Below are 16,996 nucleotides of genomic sequence, written 5' to 3'. Positions count from 1 at the left end.
GACTTTTGCATAGATCACATCTATTGATATTTAAGATTCTTCGGTTGCATTTATATTAAAAGATAAATGTTATGTTACACTCGCCAAATATGATTTTTCAGAAAGTAATCTAAAAACGTTACACTACCGATAATTAAGTCTCAATATATCCAACCTCGAATGACAACATAATTATTATTTTTTTGAATTATTAACTCGCTTACTATATTTTTATGTAAATCTTTTATATGAAATGCATCGATAAATAGATTCATATTAACTATGAAAAATTGATAGATAATAAACCTCACATATTATATAGAGAATAATAAAATTGAGAGTTAATTAAATTGAATACTCTGATAATATGCTTTAATTTCAAATATACTCGTTGCATTTTCAAATCAAATGATTACACCTCTTTCTATATGAAATTAATACATGGAGATATATTCATAACTAAGTATATTAAAATATAATTTTAAAAATTAATCATAAAATTTTTATGTGTTAAATTTTGTGATTTTATTTTTATAATACATTAAAAATCGAATCAACTTATTTAGTTATGTGTATTCATTTTTTAAACTTTTTTTTAATACACATATTTTTTACTTGAAAGGTCAATTAAATAGGGCGAATGAATGAGGCTTCACTTTCCCCAGTAAAGAGAAGTGCTGTCATCCCAGGTAAGCTATTGGAACTCGTCTGAACTTTGTTGTTGTGTACAAGAAATGCATTAGATTCTGACTAGATGTTGTTGAAATCGAATATATGCGCTACCTTGCCTAGCCATAGAAAGCTTTGCAACATTCTATGGTTTGGTTCATGGTATAATCGTCTTTATGCTGCAAAATTTGGGGCTTCTCTATCGGGAATCCATTTTCGTGGAAACCCATTTACTTATAATGGAGTAATCATTGCATTATTTTCTACAAGTGATAGCCCTAGATTTAATCCGAACCCTAAATTATACTTGCAAAATGGTAATTCTGGAGATGGGTATGTTGTAAAAGAAGAATTGGGTATTAAGGAATGTAAAGTTTTGAGCCTTTCTGATACTTGTTTTACTGATGATGGAAAAAATTGCAGCTATATACATAATGCTAGTAGTTGTAGGTTTGACCATGTCCATGAGTTTGAAGATTCAGAGAATGAAGATGGAGGAGGTGATTTGGTCTGTACTGATGATGATTTTAAGGTTTTGGATTCATTTGGTAAAAGTAAAAAACAAGTCAACAGGGCAGAAAATGTTGGCATTTCTGGAAGAATTGAAGAGGAAATGGGACATCATTTGGTTAAGGAAACATGTAGATTAATTGAACGTCTGTCAGCTTGGAATCCACAGCTTGAAATAGAATTGAGGCGTTTGCTAAGAAGTATGAAGCCTCACCAAGTTTGTGCTGTGTTAACGTCTCAATCAGATGAAAGAATTGCTTTGAAATTCTTTTATTGGGCAGACCAGCAGTGGCGGTACCGACATGACCCTATCATTTACTATGTGATGCTTCAACTTCTAAGCAGGACAAAGTTGTGCCAGGGAGCTAAGCGCATTCTTAAACTGATGGCACGAAGAAGAATTCCACAGAGACCTGAAGATTTTGGTTGTGTGATGGTTGCTTTTAGTCGAGCTGGACATTTAAGGAAAGCAATGCAGATCCTGAATGTGATGCAAAGAGCAGGAATTGAGCCTGATTTGTCTATATGCAACACTGCAATTTATGTTTTGGTGAAGGGTGATAAAACTGAGAAAGCATTGAGGTTTCTAGAGCGGATGCAACTAGTTGGGATAACACCAAATGTTGTTACATACAATTGCTTAATCAAAGGTTATTGTGATGTGCATCGCGTTGAAGATGCGTTAGAGTTGATTGCTGAAATGCCGTATAAGGGCTGTTACCCAGATAAAGTTAGTTATTATACTTTGATTGCATTCTTTTGCACGAAGAAACAAACTGATGAAGTGAGGGAGTTGGTGGAGAAAATGGCTAAAGATAGTAACTTATTGCCTGACCAGGTTACTTATAACACTATTATACATATGCTTTCAAAGTATGGTCATGCTGATGAAGCCTTAGGATTCTTAAGGGAAGCTGAAGAAAGAGGATTCCGAGTGGATAAAGTGGGCTATAGTGCTGTAGTGAACTCCTTCTGTAAAGAAGGAAGTTTAGATAAGGCAAAGGAACTGGTCAATGAAATGATTGCCAAAGGATGTCCTCCTGATGTGGTTACTTACACTGCAGTACTGAATGGGTTTTGCCTTGCAGGGAGAATTGATCAAGCAAAAAAGTTACTTCAACATATGTACAAATATGGTTGCAAGCCAAATACTGTAACATACACTGCCCTGTTAAACGGGCTTTGCCAGAGTGGAAGGTCTGCTGAGGCACAGGAGATTATGAACACGTGTGAAGAATGGTGGTGGAGACCGAATGCTATTACATTTAGTGTGGTAATGCATGGTTATCGTAGGGAAGGAAAACTGTCTGAAGCCTGTGAGGTGGGTAGGGAAATGATTGGAAAGGGTTTTTTCCTTTCTCCCGTTGAAATTAACCTGATCATTAAATCTCTTTGCCAAGAGGGCAGAGCAGATGAAGCAAAGAGGTTTATGGTAGAATGTCTGAAGAAAGGATGTGCTGTTAATGTTGTGAATTTCACCACTGTAATTCATGGTTTCTGTCTAAAGAATGAGTTGGATGCTGCTCTCTCTGTCCTTGATGACATGTATTTAATCAATAAACACCCTGATATTGTCACATATACAACGTTAATAGATGGATTAGGAAAACAAGGAAGGATAGAGGAAGCTATTGGGCTGTCCAATAAAATGCTTCATAGAGGGGTGCTTCCCACTGCTGTGACATATCGTACAGTCATCCATCGATTTTGTCAGCAACATAGGGTGGATGATCTGTTGGTATTACTGGAAAAGATGCTTTCAAGAGAGGGGTGCAAGACTGCCTATAATCAGGTTATTGAAAAACTTTGTGGTTTAGGATATACTGATGAGGCTTATAAGCTATTGGGAAAGGTCCTCAGGACAGCTTCAAGAGTTGATTCAAATACCTGCCACATTCTTATAGAGAGCTATTTAAAGGAAGGGAATCCTCTTTCATCATATAAGGTGGCGTGTCGAATGTTCAACCGGAACCTTATTCCTGACTTAAAGGTCTGTGACAAGGTGAGGGATAGATTGATGCAAGGTGGCAGAGTAGAAGAGGCTGACAAGCTCATGTTGCGCTTTGTCGAGCGTGGCCATAAGTTGCCTCAGCTTCAGAGGACTTGAATTTTGAATAGTAAAGAGGAAATCATTGTGTGTTTTTAGGACATATTACTGTTCTGACAAGGCTACAATAGGAAAGTATAGACATCGAAAGGCAAATGATTCAGTAGCTCATTATATTTCAGAAAGAAGTCACTATCTCAAGCATACCAAGATTTCTTGAAATGCTGGTGGTTTGTCAGATCAGAGTGCTGATATGGACATCAAGTCTTGGACACGTCCCCATTAATCCTCTCTGTTTTGCAAACTTAATTCTTATTCAATTTGAAGGATAAAGATAACTGCTCTAAAACAACAACTCTGCTTGTCACCTCCGATTGAAAAAAATGATGAATTTTAATAGTTTCATCTCATCAAGGTAAGTTTCTATCAGGTCTCTAAATCTATAATAACCACTAATTGTTGAATCAATATTCTTTTGTTGTTCAATGATCTCCTTCTGGATTTGATTAATCACTTTTTATCATAACTAGTATTGTTTGTCAGTATTTGGGTGTTCATCATAGACTTAATTGTTTGCCAAATATATACAAGCATAATTTTTTTGTTGTTTGATTAATGTTGAATTCAACTTGAATTTGTGTAGAGTTTTCTTTTTATATTGGGTTGAACAATATCTAGTTTATTTAGGAGACACTAGAGGGGCGGTGCTAGGGTACCGAAAGGGGTTTATCCGAATTCCCTTTGTCGAAAAATTACATTATATATGGTCAAACTTATATCTTATTTATATTGTAGAGGTTGAACCCTTGACTTCTTAGTATGATTTCTTCTTTAAATTTTAAGAGATTAACTTGTGTGCACTGACTGTGTAAAGTTTTTTTACACAATTAGGTAAGTTTAACGGTAATAGCCAAACTCAGTTAAACCTCTAATCTATTTCTTTTTAATATTTGAGATCTCTTAATATTTATTACTGTAATTTTTTTCTCTCTCTCACACTCCATAACCATCGGAATTTTTTTTTCTGTCTCAGACTCCTAATCGTCGGACTTGGGATTCTTTTATCCGAACTTCTATCTCCCCTTAGCTGCTAAGCTCCTCATGGGTTTCATGATCACTTTTATTCATGTGAAATTATCCATAAAAGGTTGTTACCTTTGATTTTTTGGGGAATTATTTTAAATTTGTAGCAGATGTTTGTAATCTGAATCTATTATAGATTCTTATGATGTTTCAACCTGATGTCGTTATCTCCGATCTCCAATCTCATCTGAACCTGGTTCTTCTGGATTCTTGGCTTATTCATCTGAACACGAAAACCCTCTTCTTCCCAGGTTGTTTGCTTGCTGTTGTGGATGACATTCCTTGCATGTTTCAAGGCCACATCGAGAATGTAGCACATCTTAGGCAACAGTATGGGTTAAACAAGACTGCAAATGAAGTGATCATTGTTATTGATGCTTACAGGACTTTGAGGTATAGAGGTCCTTATCCTCCAGATCAAGTTGTGAAAGATATTCATGGAAAGTTTGCATTCGTTCTTTATGATAGTGCTTCGAAGAGTACCTTTCTAGCTGTAAGTTTTCTTTATCATTTTATCTTGATCTTGACTTATCTTTGATATTCTCGGTGTTGGATTAAATGTATGAGTTTTGGTGTTATAGGATGTTGATGGCAGTGTGCCCTTCTTCTGGGGTACCGATTCTGAATTCCACCTAGTTCTCTCGGATGATGCTGACATTGTGAAGCAAGGCTGTGGGAAATCCTTTGCACCATTTTCCAAAGGTAATGTCAATGAACTTCTTGCTTTGAAGGGAAAGGTCCTGGAACCTAATAAGTGTACGTGGGGTTTATTTTTATTTTTGCGATAAGTAATCCGTAAGAGAACCTTCTATTGATAAGGAAAAACAAGGGGCCAGATCATCTATAGGGGGGTGATTGAAATTGAAAAAACATGCTCTTTGCAGACCAAGCCCCATATTGAAACGAATGATTTGATGCTTGTCAGATTCTATTGTGCAAATAGTTATCTTTGTATAATGTTTCGTTTCCTTTTCTCTGGCGACATAGAGGATAAGTTAGGGAGAGCTAGGTGGGTTCATTTGGCAAGACTGAGATATGTTTATTCACAAATCAATCAAATGGGATATGGGATTCATAAACACGTGACATACGACCTCTGTTTTGGTTGTGTGTGTCATATGCTTTTCATACTCCACCACCTTCTCGAAATTGGTTTTTCCCTATGTTTTATGTTAATTGTTTCGTTGATGTCCATTGATTTACTTTTAAATCTTTTACAGAATTCCTAATGATGATTGTGTTGGTTGCGGTGCCTTTTCACATCTTTTGGTGGCTTGAGGAGTTTTGAGACAAAACATGAAATTGCCAGACACCTACAGATGTGATATGGAGTCGTATCTTTTGGATGTGTTGTGTAATTATGGGTACAACCTATGGCTCGAACTCTCCAAAAATATTGAGAGGTTCTTTTGGTGCGCAACGACCCCGCAGCAGAACTCTTTCATCTGTTCATGATGCCATATTGGAGGACTTGGTTGTTCCAGCAGAGATTGTTGGGAAGTATCACGTTGGCCCCAAGTATAAGTTGGAGACCTTTTCAACAGTTAACAGAAAGCTTTCAGGCAAAGATGTTGTGTTTGAGTACCCCCATCACTGACCTCATCTATTTGACGTGAAACTATACATTAGCGGTTTCTCCTTTGTAATTTTGGCACAACCATTTTGTTTTAGAATGATGTGAAATTCCTATCATTTTAAAGTTAAAACCATGTCTCGGGTTTGTTTATTGAAACTTGGTTTCATTGATCAAAACAAAAAACAAGAAAATCTGTGAATTTTTGAAAGCATTGAGCTTAATTGGATTGTCTAAAATGGTTTGCACTTTTTAATTTTTAGAAAAACAAAAACCTGATAGCATTTCACTTCATTAGATACCAAATGTTATAACAACATTATAATCTCGCAAGTTAGATCAAAGGATAATATGTACGTCATTTCTAAACTCTTATAAGCTTTGTGCACCTTTACACTACTATCAGGCAACCTAACGCTCGCTCCCTTTTGCCCCTTTTATTTGTTCTTGATAGATTTTTGCTATATACAAATGTGAAAACTTGAAGAAAACACAAAAAAGATCAAATCTTGCAAGTTAATTTTGCTTCTTTAGTCCCTTTTCATATCCAAGATTGTCATTTTCAAACACCCTTTTGGCCTTTTTCTTTGTTCTTGATAGATTTGGCTAGATACAAGTGTTGCAAAATGAGCTTTTGCAAATGAAAATCCCAATGGAATAGTGATAACGAAGATAATAATTAACTAGAAAAGGAAAAATAGGAAAAGAAGCTAGCTAAGATAACACTAGATAATTTCATTCATAAGAAAGGAAAGAGAACCTTTCAGTACAATATATAGCCGTCCAAGGATAGTGACCTCTCTTGGATGCTAGCTGACTCATAGTACTAAATAATAACTCTGTCAGAGGACTGTAAATGCAGAATAAAACTATTAAAGAACTAACACTACAAAAGGAACTCCAATTACCAACAAAAAAATTCGTTGGTAAATTGATCAAATTGGTTGGCAAATTGAGTTACCAACCAAATGCCAACTTATATTAATCCGTTGCTAAAAGGCTCGTCGGTAAATATTACCAATCGATTTTAATTTGTTGGTAAACTTACCAACCAAAAAGTAGTTGGTAAACACCCAAAGATGTTGTTACAAAATTTTGAAACATGGCCTGAAAATTTCCATTGGTAAATTCACCAACTAATTTTTGGTTAGTATATCGTTAGTACCTTTACTAACGAATTGAAAAGGAGTTGGTAACTTTTTTCTTCATTATTCGATTCCGTTGGTAATACGTTGGTAATTATAGTAACAAATGTCTGATAGTAAACTTTTCCAGATACATTGGTAATTGGTTGGCAATTTTAGTAACATAAAATTTATGTTGGTAATTTACCAATAAATTTTAAGTACTTTTTTTTTTGGTTTCCCATCCGGTCCGGTACCCACATTGGAGCCCGATTAAATCCGGATTCACGCCGGGAAGTCCCACATTGGGGGGTAAAGTACTCCCTAACAAAGGCGACTCCGTATCCAAGGGGAATCGAACCCGAGACCTCTACGCTCCATAACAAAGGAGACTCCGTACCCAAGGGGAATCGAACCCGAGACCTCTTGGTTAAGGATGAAGGAGTATTTACCACTCCACCACAACCCTTGTTAGTAATAAATTTTAAATACGTTAGTATGATTATTTGTTTTTCTAATCAATTTACTAATTGATAGTTAGTTTGTTGGTAATGTATCATTCAAGTTCAATGTTAGGTTAGTAATTGATTGAAAATATGTTCAAAATATTATTAACTGAATGATTATCCAATAGTAAAATATTTATTAATTTACTGCATTTAAAAATCTAAGAGCACGAACACAAATCCAAAAATATTAATATCAATTTTATAAATCATAATTGAATGAAACAATGCAAAATCTACGATAACAAGTTAAATTAATTTCAATATGACACATATAATTACATCAAAAATTTTAATTTGAACACGTTTACCAAAAATATTGACCAAATCTAAATTTTGGCCAAAACTTAAAAGTTAAAATGCCTAACAGCACAAACTGAAAATGGAAGCGACAAAACCTGAACCAACCATCCTATTAGATATAAAAATGACCTTTCGAAGCTAATCGTGCTAACCGAATTCTCATCAGAGCACGTTTATAAAAAATGTTAAGCAAAGTCAAATTTTGGCCAAAAGTTAAAAGTCAAAACGCCTAACGGTACAAACTGAATATGAAAACCTCAAAATCCAAACCAACTATACTATAAGACAAAAAATGACATTCCAGAGCTTACCGCGCTGACGAAATTTCAATTTGAGCATGTTTCCCAAAAAATTAACCTAATTCAAATTTTAGCCAAAAGTTAAAAGTTAAAACGCTTAACGACACAGACTGAAAATAAAAGTCTCAAAACCCGAACCAATTATCCTATGAGACCAAAACTGAACTTATATGGCTAACTGCGGTGACAAAATTTCAATTCGAGCACGATTACCAAAAATATTGACTAAAGTGAAATTTTAGCCAAAACTTAAAAGTTAAAATGCCTAACTACACAAACTAAAAATGGAAGCCTCAAAACCCGAACCCTCTATCTTATTACATAAAAAATGACCTTCAACATCTAACTGCACAGACGAAATTCTCATCTGAGCACGTTTATCAAATATATTGATCGAAGTTAAATTTTGGCCAAAATTTACAAGTTAAAACACCTAACGGCACACACTAAAAATGAAAGCCTCAAAACCTGAACCAACCATCCTATTAGATAAAAAAATGACCTTTGGAGTTAATTACGCTGACAGAATTCTCATCTGAGCACGTTCACAAAAATATTGACAAAAATATAAGATTTAAAACACCTAACGGCACAAACAAAAAATGAAAGCTTCAAAACTTGAACCAACCTTCCTATTAGACCAAAAATGACCTTTCGAAGCTAATGACACTGACAGAGTTCTAATTTGAGCACGTTTATAAAAAATATTGACCAAAGTGAAGTTTTGGCTAAAATTTAAAAGTTAAAACGCCTAACGACACAAACTGAATATGAAAGCCTCAACACTAGATGCTGATTTACCAAAAAAATTAACTTCAATTGGTAAATTTACCAACTATTCAAATATAAGTTAGTAATTAATAATTTACCAATAAATTTTATCACAGTTGGTAATAGTTACTATTCAACAAAACATTCATATGTAATATTACCAACTAATAATTAATATGTTGGTAAATTTTACCAGTGGATTAATGATCGGTTGGTATATTACCAACTATTTTAATGATGTTAGTAATTTACTAACTACAATCTTTATTCGTCGGCAAAATTTCCAACTAATTGGATATTGGTTAGCAAGTTTACCAACAAATTACATTTCGTTGCTAATTTACCAACACATTTATATTTGGTTGGTAAATTTAGCAACACAATCTTGCCGTTGGTAAATGTTTGGTTAGTAATTCATTGGTAATATGTTAATAAATTATATAAACAAATTTTTGTCATATTTACCAACCGATATATACTTCGTTTGTAATATTACCAACAAAAGGTGTGCGTTAGTAATATTTCAGTTGGTAATCCATTGATAGAATGTTGCTAAATTTGGCGCCATTTTTTCCCGCCGTATTTACCAACTAAAATACTTAGTTAGTAAGATATTGGTTGGTAATCTGTTAGAATTTCGTTGTTAAGTTTTAAAATATAAATCAGTTAGAAATATGTTGGTAATTTGTTAGTAGAATACTAACCAACTTAAGTTGTTAGTAAAATTTATTGGCAATTTGGGGTTTTTTTGTAGTGTAAACTGTAGTTAATGAAATTAGTATTTAAACTACTAAAACTGAAATGTAATTTCCTATTATCTTTAACTAACTCCCCCTCCAATCAGTTACGTTTGTCCTCCACAGCATATGAAGTTGTTCTAGATCAAAAGTGCAACATTTTGACAACTTTGACCAATAACACAAAAAGATCAAATCTTGGAAGTTAACTTTACCTATAAGTTATTGGAGGGGTATTGCCATTTTCAAATACCGTTTGACCTTTTTCTTTGTTCTTAATAGATATTACAATATTGAAATGTGACAACGTGTTCAAAAACACAAAAAGATCAAATCTTGCAAGTTAATTTTGGATATAGAGGTTAAGGTTATTGAAGGGGTTTTCTTGATTTTATCATGGGTAGATTTGTGAGAAGCTTTTCATGTGTAAACAACTATAGTAAACAATTCAAATCTTCATATTAATAAATAAAATTCTTACATCTACATACAATGTGATGTATTGCAAACAAATGTATAACATCTTATTAGCTACATCTTTGTGCATGTGTGTATATATTTAATGTCTATTATTATAATTTGGTTTTTCCATTAATTTTATTGAGACATTCTTGCAAATTCATGTGAGTAAATAAATACAAAACCAACAATATAAAGCATAAACTTGAATTAAAACTGTAACAGTGATTGCAATTACAGTTGAAAACAAAATCTTGAAAGGAAAAAATTGTACATTAGAACCTAGAATTATTTTCTACCAAAAGAAAAGAAAAATAAATAAATTCTAGATGTTTGTCTCTCCATCAGTCTTGAAGCTCGAGTCTCGAAGCTCTAAACACAAGTTTAACATTCATAAATCATAAATCTTACCTATATGGATATGAAGTTGTTTTCATCAGATCCTGAAAAAGTACTAAAAGTCATTTTAACATGTATAGATACGTTATAAATATATAGGAACACGATAAGAGCAAATCTACCGTGAATGAGGTATGATATCCATGGTTAATTTGTTCTTGAAATGATCCTGAATATGATTGGAAGTGCTTTTTTTAAAAGCAAAAAGAAGTACAATTTATTAGATAAATTTATGGAGGTAGATGAAAATAAATTTTAATAAACACATAACATAGAAGATTTTACCATTATGGAGTTGTACTAGGAGTTGTACTAAGTAGTCGTCATGTGCTTTGAGATTCCAATTCAATTATAGAGCTTGAACTATACATCAAATATCAAAGTTACAAAAAATAATAATCAATAATTATTACATTATATAAAGTGTTGCACTATATAAAGTGAGATTACCTCATTCATTGCCTTTGTCCTTTGCCTTGCCATTCTTTGAACTTTTGATTTGACTAGTTTGTTTCTTAGAAGAACATTTTTTTAACCTTCAGAGATTTTTCCATACCACCTTTCATTCTCAATGAATTTGGACGTCCTTTAATTACCACACATAAAGGGTCAATCAAGATAGTGTTTTGTCTCTGCTCACTTGTGTTTAGTTCCACATTTGATTCGTTAACTAGACCATCACATATATTATCATTCTCGGTCTAGTAAGGAAGTTCATCAAGTTCTTTACATAGTTGGAATAATCTTTGATACACAAATTTATAATGTCTTTCGAACCGTGTATCTCGTTCAGAGAGACCAAAAGAATGCATCATAATATTATTGAACCATGTATAGAGGAAGGCTTCAAATTATTCACTTGTGATTTGTCATTTGAAATGTCAGTAACTTTTTCTTTGGTTGCATACTTTGTCCACCGATTCAACAGATAATAGGATGGAAGTGAGTACATTTTTTTCTTTATAAATACCATAAGCACATGCCTACATAAGATTCCCATGAACTCAAACTTACGACAAAAACAAGTAGCATCTTTCAGTATAAGGTTCAATCTAACCGTGTATGCAGGAGTTTGTTTTTGAAACAAGTGAATTTTATAGATATGTATTCCATCCCGAACCTCAATCTTTTCTGAAATAAATTTTTGAGACTGAATCAATTCTTCTTGAAATTTTTGAAATATTTTTCTGGTATATACCTTTGATGCTTCATCCTCCATGGGATATAAAGTCTTCAATATAGTCTTTGAATATTTTGTTTTATATTCCTTTTCCCTTATTTTATCATACCTAGCATCAACAGCTTTATCATATTGTGCTACAAATACACTCATCAGTGTACATAATCCTTAAAAAAATTGTTCATACTTTCACCTCTTTGAGTTGTTAACATTCCATCACAAAAATTCCTTCTCACATATGCTGGAATCCATTTTTCACTGATTGCATATATTCTTTGCAACCAACTATTTTCTTCCAAATTGTAGATTTTTATAATATCAGTCCATACAACTTCAAATTTCTCAGGTGTTGTTGTACCATGTAGACACTTACTAAACTTTGTTTTGAATTCATCAAAGTCATGATAGACATGACTTAAATATTCAGAAATTTTCTTCTCAATGTGCCACATGCAAAAGTGGTGTGCACAATTTGGAAAGACATTTGCAAACTGCTTTTGTAATTGGAGCATCCTAATCCGTGATAATTGTATGAAACATAGCACCAAACATTGCCTCTTTCCAAGTGCGAAGTAACCACTCAAAAGTTTCTTGAGTTTCATCCCAAAGAACCGTGGAGGACCTACCTTGGTCCAAGGGGTGTCAAGCGACACCCCTTCGTCGGAAAATTACGTTGTAGATAGTGACTAACTTTTAGCTTAATAAATATAAATACATAAATTGACACTTTTTGAAACAAGTTGAAGGTTTAGTCTATTGGTTAGAGGATTGCAAACACTCCATGAGGTCAAGTGTTCAAGTCCTACTAGCCTATTTATAAATTTTTTTACTATAACCATTGACACCCCTTAATGAAAATTCTGCGTCCGCCACTGCCAAAGAAGAGCACAACAAAATAAAATGGATTGATAATGATTATGAACTCCGGTAAATGGGACAAAAGGCATCTTATATCTATTTGTCAAGTATGTAGGATAAAAAATGACAACATCGCCAAAATTTTTATAAGCTATCCTAGATATAACATCTACCCAAAAACAATTAGCTAAATGACCATCTACATCCATTTGTATTACATAAAAGAAGCCCGGGTTTTCAGATTGACGCTTTTGAAAGTACTTCAACATCAATTGGACATCTCCTTGCTCAAGATTCTTTTGCCTTTTAGTACTTAGATAATTTTGAATGTCTCGTCCAATTAAATTGAGATTTTCTACACCCCTGCCTGAGTAATTAATACTGATGCAACTTTATTAGGACGAACACCTGAATTATCTAATAGATCAATAAGATTCTTTTGAGCTTCTGCCTTTTTTCTTTTCGATCACAAGAATTTTTGGCTATGTGGAGAACCAAATTCATGATTATGGGCTGAGACCAGCTTAGCAACAACCCACTTTTCCTCTTCTTTCTTCGACAAATATATCAACACTTTGCACCCTTCTCTAGTTTCATCTCGTTGTATATTTTTCTCGAGGCTCTTTTTTGAGCGAAATTCTTTTTTTGAACAAACAAATTCTTGACCTATTATTCATTTTATCTTTTCTTGATCTAGTGATTTGATCTTGTGGGCCCATCGCGTGTTGACAATTTTTTCAAGGATAGTGCCACGTAGGCCGAAAAAGGGTATAAATTTATATATAAAATATGTTCGGGGGGTGGGGGGGGGGTAATAGGACCTTAGTAAAGGTTAGGTGTGTCTCAGGGATTTTGGGCATAGGCTGGGGGGGGGGGTCTTATGCATTTCCCCTAAAAAAAATTATGGTTTAAAAATGAGAGGAAACCCCTCTATTTATAGTCAACAAAGGGTAGTATGAACAAGTGTTTTTTTGTGTCGTATCTGAAAAGTCACGACCTTTCTGAGAAGTCACAACCCTTTGGAAAAGTCACAACTTATTGAAAAAGTCACAACAACTTTTTGAAAAATTCACAACTCATCGAAAAATCACAACCCTTTGATAAAAGTCACAACTTATCGGAAAAGTCACAACTCGTCAAAAAAGTCACAACCTAAGTTAGGGATATTATAGTAATTTAACATTCAAGTTAGGAGTTCATGGTTTTAAGGTAATATATATATAGAGAGAGATATAGATGTTCAATAAAATAAAACAAACTTAACTTAAATATTTATATATGTTCAATCCTAGTTACCTACTAACACATTTTCATTGTTGCTGCTAAATCCGATTGATGTGTGAAACTCGTAAAACATGTCACTTAAAACTATCCTAATCTTTAACTATGTGATGACCATTGCAATGCCATTATACATGCATTAAGTCGTAAGAATTTTAAGACTTAATTGATATGTAATCTAAAGAAAAATGTGAGCTGCATATCTTGTGACTCTTTACATGTTATTGAGATCATCAGCACAAATGTGCGAATTGAATTTACTATATTTGGGGCAAGGGAGTATCCAAAGAAGCAATCAAACTAGCTAGCTAGGTTGATGCACCTATTTTAGCTTAAGAACCAGAGGAAATTTCTACCTTAACCTTTTGTAGCGCGCGTTTAAGGTTCCAGATTTTTCAATTTTCGATCATGAAGGAAAATGTGTGTAGTTGCATTTGCATATGAAGCCGCGCAAAGCCATTGGTAATTAAAGAATTGGATGTGGCACCTCCAATGAAATATGAAGTCCGCTTCAAGATTCCTTAGTTTGTGGCACACTGATGTTTACGTCTGGAAAGCTAATTAGGTATGACCATTTAATCAATTGTGGACACTTTTGGGCATGTATCTCAACAAATTTTTTGTATGGACATTTTTCACAATGACAGTGCTAGTCAAGCTGTGAAATACTATACCGGTTCCATGTGATTCTTCATGTTAGGGTGTTAGAAGATAAAATTATATGATTGAGATCCTAATTATTAATTATATATATAGTTACCTTACTCTGTGTACTTTGGGTTCTTAATTTTTCATTTTCTGTGTTGATCATGCTTAGTTAGGGGTTAGAAGTGCAAAGGATTCTGTTTAATCGATAGAAAGTTCGACCAGATACTTATTAGAATGTGTACTATGGTTGACGACTATGTGATCCAAATAAAATTGTTTCTATTATGAAATTTCCATTCATGTGTGCTTTTGATTCTCCGTGTTACTAATACCTCTTTTCGCGATCATGCATGCATGGTGGTTCCTCGATCGAATGAAATATTTTAATGGAAACAATATTTCATCTTAACCCTTTTGCATATAATATTTTGAAACTAAAAACTTTCTGGAAATCATTCTTTATATTGATTTTGTAAATTTTAAACAACTTCCAAATTAATTTCTTGAATAAGGTATTGAATGCAGCTTGCTTGCTTGTCGCCTTGATCATTTATAGGTTTGAGGCTCAGCTTTTGAGTCAGATTCGGCAAGCCTTTAATTGTTTTATATCCCGATCGAGCTAGCTATGAAAGAGAAAACCTCGTCAACATTCATATATTTTTCTTGGCACTAGTTTAATGCCATATTCATCAGCAAGTGCTTCTTGACCTTTGGATGTAGGAACAGCAACCCTTTTGCTTTCGTCCATGTCAGCCGACCAGAATTTTTTGTTGACACTACTACTGTCGGAAGCATGTATGTTTTCTAATCCAGCTCATGATGTTGTTAATAGACGATGACTGATCATAAGTTACATTATTAATTGTAGTAAGCATGCAGTTTCTAATTATATATTCTGAAACATCATATCGTAATCAGCTCGAGTTGTAGTGGGTGGCGATTTATGAAGGGGTGGGAGCGAGGGAGCTCCAACCCGGGATCAGACAAGAGTGGAAGGAGAAGAACACAATAGGCTTTTTTACTTTTAAGGAATAAAGTACGTACGCAACCACTCTTGCTCTTTTTATGCTTTCCAAATTATATAAATGAATCTACCCTAGGCTTTGTGCTTTAGAATTTTAGTCAAATCAATTTCTTTCTATCTTATGACCATGGCACAATTAATGCTGATATATAGCTTATGCTTTCTGGTTATGCATCCAACTTCTCTCTATGAAATATTTCTAGCAATTTTCATCAAGTAATGGCTTGAAATATCTTATTAGACTTCTTAACACATAGAGAACTAACAGTTTTTACAGGCTAAAACACTACTCACTGATTACAGAATGATAGCTTAACTTAAACACCATACCTTTCCTGTATATATATATATATATATTGTTTTTTCCTTCTCTGATATATATATCCCTTTTCTGCGTGTATGTAGTCTTTGATATCTACCATTCTATAATAACTCTCGTAAATTTAACAATATTCATCTACTGCGGTTATTTATACTAGAACGACCTATCCTGTTTGATTGTAATGTCTATTATTCGCAGATCTAGAACAAAGTACAAATACAATAGACAAGATAAATGACTCAATAGTTGGAGCAAGTGAATTTGGTAGTCATGACCAAGAAATCCAAACTCTTATATACAAATGCAACAGAATATGGAATGTTCATTCTGCTGGATCTGTTAATCCACATGCATCAGTTGTACATATGCTATATTTTTATTTTCTCATTGTTTAGAATTTGCTAAAACTAATTTCCTACAATTGGTAAGGGGTATATATTTTAGTGATGTGATTCCTCTCTTCTTTGTAATTTCATACAATGAAAATTTTATATCAATGTGAGTTATTTTGGTATATTTTTGGATGTGTATGTGTATCTATACATGTGTATTCTAGTTTAAGAAATAGTAATGGTTACTATTATTCAATAACTATAGTGACAATCATAAATGTTTATCTAATTATATGTACTAAAATTTCTCAGTAGGATAGGGAAATTGTCAAATAATTGAATGAGCATGACCGAATGGAAATTTAACAATTAGCGTAGGGTAAATCGGTCGTTGAAATGAAGATATATGACGACCGGAAAATTTTTCATTGCTAAAGGATCTTTAACGATCGGATTCAAAATCAGGTCATTAACTTTTAACGACGGAGCTTTTAGCTACCGGTGACGGTCAAATATTTTCCAGTCGTTATTGACCTATAACGATCGGATTTGGACTTATAACGACATAATTTCCTATCGCTAAAAGTCATATTTCTTGTAGTGATGGGTTCAGTTTTTCAATATATCTAGTTGTTTTGTTTCTTAAAGTAATGTATATTGCCTTCATTTCAACATTATGATACATTACAATTTTATCAAGGGTTGATGGTGGCTCCGGTAAAAATTTTAGGTCGAGATCCATGGATGAGTCGCCATTGTTGAAAGTGAAAAAAAAGCTACAAGAGTTGATACATAACAAAGGAGAAAGTATGGAAGGATTTCTTTATTTTAATTTTTTGCTTTTAGTAGATCAAATTTATTGAATTTTTTTTATTCTTAGTTGCTTTCAACA

At 33.5% G+C, this 16,996-nt stretch overlaps 1 protein-coding gene and 1 pseudogene across 1 annotated transcript; one reads left to right on the top strand and one right to left on the bottom strand.

Annotated features, from left to right (window-relative positions):
* Nucleotides 1–733: 733 nt before the first annotated feature.
* On the top strand, nt 734–3,511 carry LOC125824242 (pentatricopeptide repeat-containing protein At1g09900). Its single transcript, XM_049503588.1, has one exon. It carries the CDS (start codon nt 734–736, stop codon nt 3,263–3,265), a length of 2,532 nt encoding a protein of 843 aa, XP_049359545.1. The 3' UTR covers nt 3,266–3,511.
* Nucleotides 3,512–10,974: 7,463 nt separating this feature from the next.
* On the bottom strand, nt 10,975–11,851 carry LOC125824239 (protein FAR1-RELATED SEQUENCE 5-like; annotated as a pseudogene).
* Nucleotides 11,852–16,996: the final 5,145 nt, after the last annotated feature.

This window comes from Solanum verrucosum, unplaced genomic scaffold (assembly GCF_900185275.1).
Source record: "Solanum verrucosum unplaced genomic scaffold, falcon-dt-bn FXZP01000291.1, whole genome shotgun sequence".
NCBI lineage: Eukaryota > Viridiplantae > Streptophyta > Magnoliopsida > Solanales > Solanaceae > Solanum > Solanum verrucosum.
The sequence above is the reverse complement of the archived record's forward strand: the minus strand, read 5'-3'. Positions and strand labels throughout refer to the sequence as shown.

Bases quoted from the DNA above. Each gene is read 5' to 3' on its own strand.
- LOC125824242 (XM_049503588.1), top strand. From the start codon at position 734: ATGTTGTTGAAATCGAATATATGCGCTACCTTGCCTAGCCATAGAAAG.